Source organism: Littorina saxatilis, linkage group LG17 (genome assembly GCF_037325665.1).
Source record: "Littorina saxatilis isolate snail1 linkage group LG17, US_GU_Lsax_2.0, whole genome shotgun sequence".
NCBI lineage: Eukaryota > Metazoa > Mollusca > Gastropoda > Littorinimorpha > Littorinidae > Littorina > Littorina saxatilis.
This window is the reverse complement of record NC_090261.1, coordinates 365,094-372,543: the sequence shown is the minus strand read 5'-3', so window position 1 is coordinate 372,543 and position 7,450 is coordinate 365,094. Positions and strand designations below refer to the sequence as shown.

Sequence of the window (7,450 nt, the reverse complement as noted above, 5' to 3'; positions counted from 1 at the left end):
CTGTGAATAACTATCTTTGCGACATTCAAATATCTCTTAAATATTGACTGACTCTCAACAGTGTCCAAATAATCCAAAATCACAATTGATGAGCACTTGAAGTTGTAATCAGCACGGCCGATGAACTCAAACTGACACACACGTAGCCTATGCCTACGTACTAACAGGCTCAATCTTTGGACCAGATACAAACTGTGTGTCGACACACACGCACTCACACACACACACACACGCACGCACTGCACACAGACGCACGCGCGCGCCGCACACACTCACACACTGACACATATTAACAGGGGCGGATCAGTTGCTTTGTAAGGGGGGGTGCACTTTGAATCGAAAGTGAATGTGATGGGCGCGAAGCGCCCGAATTTGCTAGGGGGGTCCGGGGGCATGTCCCCCCGGAAAAAATTTGGCTCAAAGAAGCAAAATGGTGCCATCTGGTGCCATTTGAACTTTGAAATGGTCATAGAATCAGCTTTTCAAAATTTTTTTTTTTTGGTTGCTGGAGGGGGGGGGGTGCACGTGCACCCTGTGCACCCCCCCACCCTCGTCCGCCCCTGATTAAGTACACACATGCAACAACACACAAACGCACTGGTAGACAGACAAATATCAGCTCTGCCTCTCCCTTCTTGATGCCAGATTCGCATGACAACATCATAATAACTACAATTATTCACAACCTTTAAAATATATTTTCAACAAATGTTCATAATCTGTATAGACAAAAATTAAGCATCGATATCTCTGCCAGACACCCTATTTGATGGGAGGTAACTGCGAAGAGCGAAGTTTTCAGTTTTCCATGTTATTTCTGTTTGTATGGTAAGGGGGTTATTTCCCTTTTCCAGCAGACGATTTTTTCCGAGGGCGGTTTGCACTGAGCATGCGCAGATCGGCGAGCATTACAACTTCCGATGATATCACTTGCAAGTACCCGGCTGACGTCTGCTTCTTGCGGACAGTGGACGGTGCTTTGATATCTTCGAATAGGAGAATTCTTTGGTAAAAAAAAAGTTTCGGTGTGCAAGCAATCATGGCAGATGCCTCGGAACAAGAGGCTCCGCCGGCAGCTGCTGTCCAGTCTTCAATGGACGTGGCTGCATTCAGCGACTATCTCAGAAAGGTCGTACCTCTGCTGCTCGACGATGAAGATCAGAACCTGAAAGCCTTCAAGGCTGCTGTCTCCGACAAGCAAAACATCGAGGCGATCAAAAAGTTCATCAACGATCCGCAGACCCCCACTTTGCTTATTCAACGTGTTGGAGGAAAAGGTACTGTGTTTGACTTACGAATTTCCCACAGCATAATTTATTTATAGTTATGGGGGGAGGGATAGGAGAGCAGTGTGCAACTGAACATCACCCGATGATTCAGACAGCCGACTTCGATCGCTTAGCTGACGGATGCAACAGGGCTGTCTGACATGCAGCTTATTTCGTCCTGTAACCTGATCTGGGTCAAGGAGATCTGGGTAACAGATTTTGTTGGCAAAGAAGCAAAGTGTATGTCAGGAGCCTATAGTTTTGCCATCTGTAGGTATGTTAGAGAAAAAATGAAAGGTAAATGAAATAAATGAAATGTAGTTTGTTGAAAAGATAATAAAAAGACCATTCCAATGGTATAAGTATGAACACTGTGAGTCAATTTGTTCAAAAGTTACGAATTTTTAATTGAATAAAATCCCGTCCTTTGTTTTACTAATTGGACATTAGAAAATTTGTGACCAGATTACATGCGCTGAACAACAAAAACCTGCCTAACTTTTTTATTTTCAAAGCTAGAAGAAAACCAAAGATATCTCTGGAATTGTTATGGCTAGAGCTATTGATTGAAATAAAAAAAAAATGACAATTTTTTTTTTAGTTAATTAATTAATTAAATAAAAGGTGAATTAATTACCGTCGTTAACACAACCAAGCGACTGTAAACCTGCCTAACTTTTTTATTTTCAAAGCTAGAAGAAAACCAAAGATATCTCTGGAATTGTTATGGCTAGAGCTATTGATTGAAATAAAAAAAAATGACAATTTTTTTTTTAGTTAATTAATTAATTAAATAAAAGGTGAATTAATTACCGTCGTTAACACAACCAAGCGACTGTAAACCTGCCTAACTTTTTTATTTTCAAAGCTAGAAGAAAACCAAAGATATCTCTGGAATTGTTATGGCTAGAGCTATTGATTGAAATAAAAAAAAATGACAATTTTTTTTAAGTTAATTAATTAATTAAATAAAAGGTGAATTAATTACCGTCGTTAACACAACCAAGCGACTGTAAACCTGCATAACTTTTTTTTTTCAAAGCTAGAAGAAAACCAAAGATATCTGTGGAATCCTTATGGCTAGAGCTATTGATTAAAGTGGGAAAAAAATGAAAGAAATTAAGTTAATTAATTAACTAAAAGGTGAGTTAATTACTGTCGTTGACACAATCAAGCGACTGTAAATTCTGTATATTTTTCAAACCTCTCAAGTGATATTGAAAAATGTGATGTTTTCAGAAAACCTGTGACTAGGACTATCATTCTACTGAAAAAAATCACACCCAATGTATGAATCAAAAGATTTGAAGCTTATTAATTTTAATAATTAATTACAGCTATACGTACACAGTTCATGAAGTCCGGACACTTACACAGGCAGCAAGCACAAGTTCCACAGTCTATATATACAGTTGATGAAGTTAATAAAGTTCACCCTTTGAATGTACATCAGGCATCTGCACCATCCACAGTATAAGACAGCATAAGTTCACCGGCGATGACGTCTGCCGCAAGTTGAAACTTGCCCATGTCGTAGTCTACTGCATGATCTTCCTCCTCTTCTTTCGGTGACCAGTATACAGTTGATGAAGTTAATAGAGTTCACCCTTTGAATGTACATAATATACAACAGGCATTTGCACCATCCACAGTTTAAGACAACATAAGTTCACCGGCGATGACGTCTGCCGCAAGTTGAAACTTGCCCATGTCGTAGTCTACTGCATCATCTTCCTCCTCTTCTTTCGGTGACCAGTATGCGATGACTAGCACATCCGGCTTCTTCTTCTTGGTCTTGAGGACCTTGCCATAGTACATTTTCTGGCTGTTGGTGTCCTCATCAAACCACATGTGGCAGAGGCGGCGACCGATGATGGTTCCAGACATAATGTCACTCACATCAGCAGCCTCTTTCTTCTCCAGATCAGGGAACAGCTGCTCGACCTGATGAGGGGCGCAATCCTTGAGGGCTTTCTCAATCTTTCTCCTCTCCTTCTCTTCCTTCTTTTGCTTTTGGGCGGCCACACGGCGTGACATTTCCTCCTTCATTTGTTCATGTTTTTGCCTGTTGGCATTCCTCTTCTTCCTTGCAAAGGAGATGGCCCACGTCACAATCTTGTTCTTCTCTGTGGGTTTGGCGCGGAGATAGTCTGTGCATTTGTTCTTCTTTGCACGCAGCATGGACGACAGGTAGCACAGTGTGGCGTTGGGGGCCTTCTCCTTAGCCGCACTGAACATACCCATAAGTTCCTCCGCATCGATATTGTGGAGACGTGCGGTCTGAGTTTGTGCTTGGAGGTCATCTGTCTGGACAATTTCAAACTGTTTCTTGTATTGGCGATCGATGACGCTCATCACGGCATCCAAGCACAGTGTCAGCATGTCCCTCATTTCATCAGTCCTAGGAGTGAAGGCAGCAATTGAATGGAGGACAGGATCTTTGCTGATATCCCCACCGAAGAAGTCGGTTTGTCGGTCCAGGAGCGAGAGGGGATCCATGGCGCTCTGGGCAATGGTGTTGTGCACGCTTCTGACGACATCAACGCCAGCCAGGTAGTGCAGTCCTTTCTCTGGTCCAGCGTAGAACTTGGTCATCCAAGGGCCGGTCAGGAGCTTCCCGAACAAACCCAAGGCACAAAGCTCAAGGATGCCTGGGGAAAAAAATAAATGTTTTTTAGTTCAAAGCCAGCATGACCAAAAACTAAGTAATGTTTCAATTATACTTTTCATCAACTAGCACCCATACATAAATCAGCTGCAGAGACATAATGCTGGTTGCTGTGATCATGACTTCCACTGTTTACACCAGTATAATTACGTTAAACAATGTGAATGAACTTATAATGCTACAATTAATAATACTCATTACCTGTCTCTGATGTGAAGTCATGGAACAAACTGTCTCTCAGACCTCCGCATGACACCACACCAGTTGCAAGGAAATCCCTGATGAGGTCATAGTGCTGAACCAGAACTCCACAGGTGTGGAACAGTATGTGGAGACGGTTCCCCCTGTAGCGTGGCAGGAGTCCTTTGGGCAGGCTGTGATCCTCCAAGAAAACCTTGAAGCCCTTTGGGTCACCTTCAGACATACACACAAATACTAATTAGCCAGGTACATATCACTGCTATTTTAAGTGTAGTCAAACTTGTATGAAAATGTTGGGCTAAAAAATTACTAAAACACCCAGAACAATATTCATTATATTGCCAGTTAGTCTAGATAGGTGTTGTGCTGGCATTTCATACCAAAGAACACATGAAACCTCACCTTTGCAATCTTTGTAGCGCATCTTGTCTAGCTGCAGGACAATGTTGGCAGCAATGCAATCCTTGCCAAAGAGTTTCCCCTTCGATGTCTCCAGTCCTTTGAGTGACGACCGACAAGCACTGGCCATGGTGTCCAAGGGGTGGAGGTGACAGTTTAGTTCAGTCAAGGATTTTTGCCACAACGCATTTATTTTGGTGATGGTGGCATGGTTCACGGCTGCTCGATCACTCATGGTGTTGCTGATGTTGGAGATGATAGTTTTCCTCACTTCAGTGTACTCTTGCTGGTGGAAGTCGCTGTACACTTTTGCTAAGTGATCCACAGACTGAGCGATGTGTGTCTCATAATCCACTGCAGTCCCACCAGCAAGTTGGTCGATTGCCACCACAACACACTCCGTCTCTGTTGTCATGTGGATGGCGTTGATGTGAACCCCTTCTTGTGTTGTGGCATCAAAGGCTAGGGTCAAGTTCTTGGTCGCTATTGCTGTCTCGGCTGCTTGAAGCTCAGAAATGACGCCTATCTCCCGTGCCATCTGTTCAACAGTTGTCCGGTTTGGGATGCTGTTGAATTCAATCAGAGTGTGGTCAGAAAGTTTCTGCAGAAGCAGGGGCACCGAACGAGTGGGCACATGACACATCAGCATATCGTAGATCAGAGCCCTGATGTCTACGCAGTAAGCTCTCCCAGCTTTGGCTGTTGTCTTGCTGGTGTTTGCCTGTCTCATCTCTTCAACTTCTTCTTGCAGGAGCAAGATGTCATCTTGCAAGGCACGGATGATGTCATCTTTCTGCTTCAGGTTGCTGCGGTGGTCTCTCTCAAGCTGCGATGTTTTGCTGTCCAACTTTGCCTTGGCCAAAGACAACTTCTGCCTCAGTCGAACAGTTTCAGATTGTAACTTCGTCAGTTGGACCCTGGCAGGCTGTTCCTTGAGAGCAGTTTTGAGCTGACGGATGGTCTTGTTCTTCCGCATGATTGTCTGCTTGAGCTGCTTGCACTTGTATGGTCTGGACTTGACCTTCTCTTGAAGCTCTTTGACTTTGGCGCGTTTTTTTTTAATGTTGGTGGCATATTCTTGGGAGAGAAATGTCAACCTCCTCTTCATAGCCTGCTTTCTGGGGGTCACTTGGTCACTTCTCAACCTGGGAAGTCTGGCGGGTGACTGGGAAGTTGAGGGACCAGGGTCAGTGTAACAGAGCAGCAAAGGGGGTGCTGAAGACTGAGGTGTCAGCAGAGGCACAGAGGTAGGCAGCGGAGGCACAGAGGTAGGCAGCGGAGGCACAGAGGTAGGCAGCGGAGGCACAGAGGTAGGCGTCGAAGGACCGGCTGCTGTCTCAGGCAAAGCAGGGGACGCTGGATGGACTGGAGATGGACAGGCTGCTGCTGTAGGTGCAGGTTTTGGTGGCTGTGGGTACCTGAACACAAACACTTCCTCGCACAGCGCGGCGAATGCAGCTTGGTTGTTTGCACGACTGTAGTTCTCCATAAAAGGATGAGCTCTCCTCACAAGACTGTCCACTTGGCCATACTTTGGTTCAAAACCAAATCGATGATTGATGTCCCGCATTGTCTTCAGGATCGACTTGCCAGCTGAAATGTAGAGGAACAGGACGTGTCCAGATTTGCAAACCAGGCTGTGGTCGTCGACAGAAAAGTTGTCAATCAGAAACTGACGTGCAGGACCAGGCTTTCTGGTAGGGGCAACAAGTTTCTTCTTCTTCGGTGGAGGCATGATGACACTCAGTCACCTGCACACAGAATAAACAAAAAATATTGGCACAGTGTTAGTGTAAATAAAGATTTTATAAGTTTGAACTCCAGTTACCTGAAAAGAGAAAAGAAATCTTACAATGAACTCAATACACACACACACACACATGCAATCCAGCAATAGAAATGGTAAAGGCTTCATACCTGTAGATTTGTAGACACTGATGGAGTGATGACTGAAGTGAAGGAATGAGTAGGCCTACTTTTGACTTCAATAAGTTGTCCAAAACACACCAAATAATCCTGTCAGTTATCAGGAACAGCTCCCTAGATAAAAACAAAACAAAACTTGTGTCACCACCTGGTCACATTTACAAAACAGTCATTTGACAGCAATGTAGCTTCTTTCTTACTTCAACATCGTCAAAGAAGACAAAAAATCCAATGTAAACAATGTTCACAACCAATCAGAAGTCGCGGTCTGGGTCACGTGACCACATGCGGTCGATCTTACATTACAATTTGAAAACCAAACAACACGCTTTTATCTAACACAAAAAAGACCTAAATTGTTTTAAGGAAGCATACGGAATGTTAATAAAGTAAAATACATTAATTAGAAGTAGTATAAACGATTCCACTAGATTTGATGAAGATTCTCAGAAAAGCACTTGATCGGCCATTCCTGGCGCGATCTGAAAAACTGACCACATTGAAATGAGCAAATCTCCAAATTCTTACCACAAATTCAAAACCTAATCACTAAAATAGACTCAGAAATGATTATTCTACAAGCTGATTGCAGAATCAACATACCTGATATCCACGTTTGATGTCAAAATGGTGTTAGAAGAAGAACCAAAACTTTCAAACTAGCGTAGCTCAGCTATTACGCGTCGCGGGAAGTTGAAACTTGTATGTAAATGAAGGGAAAAACGTGAACTACGTCACAGAAAACGCCGTCTTTCCGATAAACGAAAACGAGGCTAGAAAACAGCGAAAGAGAGAGAGTCGCTGAGCGCGCGAGAGCCGAGTCTGGGCACAAGTTTCGCGGAGCAGCACAGCTGCGCATTCGTGACGTCACTCACACATGCCTACCATCTGTCTAGATCACTGATCCGATACAATGAATCTCTTCCCCCAAACCTTACTTTCTTTTTGTAGGGTCAATGTTGTTGATAACAGCAGGACATAATGCAAT

At 43.6% G+C, this 7,450-nt stretch overlaps 2 protein-coding genes and 1 long non-coding RNA gene across 9 annotated transcripts in view; 1 reads left to right on the top strand and 2 right to left on the bottom strand.

Annotated features, from left to right (window-relative positions):
- Positions 1-935: 935 nt before the first annotated feature.
- The window catches only part of LOC138953643 (cytoplasmic dynein 1 heavy chain 1-like), a 213,050-nt gene continuing 206,535 nt past the window's right edge, over positions 936-7,450 (top strand). For all 7 annotated transcript variants that reach the window (XR_011451579.1, XM_070325522.1, XM_070325520.1 and 4 more), the window contains exon 1: positions 936-1,277. Coding sequence is in view for 6 of the 7 variants with exons in the window: in XM_070325522.1 (XP_070181623.1) it covers positions 1,040-1,277 (238 nt within the window). In the remaining variant the exon portion in view is untranslated. The remainder of the gene's footprint in view (positions 1,278-7,450) is intronic.
- On the bottom strand, positions 2,075-5,396 carry LOC138953644 (uncharacterized). The gene is made up of 3 exons (XM_070325526.1): positions 4,540-5,396; positions 4,138-4,350; positions 2,075-3,919 (listed from the first exon to the last, which is right to left on the bottom strand). Exons 1-3 carry the CDS (start codon positions 5,264-5,266, stop codon positions 2,922-2,924), a joined length of 1,938 nt encoding a protein of 645 aa, XP_070181627.1. The 5' UTR covers positions 5,267-5,396; the 3' UTR covers positions 2,075-2,921.
- Positions 5,485-7,336, bottom strand: LOC138953645 (uncharacterized). The gene is made up of 3 exons (XR_011451580.1): positions 7,066-7,336; positions 6,454-6,576; positions 5,485-6,287 (listed from the first exon to the last, which is right to left on the bottom strand). It is a non-coding gene; the product is annotated as an uncharacterized lncRNA (long non-coding RNA).

Coding starts and splice junctions, on each gene's coding strand:
- LOC138953644 (XM_070325526.1), bottom strand. CDS start 5,266: ATGAGACAGGCAAACACCAGCAAGACAACAGCCAAAGCTGGGAGAGCT. Junction 4,351..4,539: donor GCGCTACAAAGATTGCAAAG/GTGAGGTTTCAT, acceptor GTATGTCTGAAG/GTGACCCAAAGGGCTTCAAG. Junction 3,920..4,137: donor TGACTTCACATCAGAGACAG/GTAATGAGTATT, acceptor TTTTTTCCCCAG/GCATCCTTGAGCTTTGTGCC.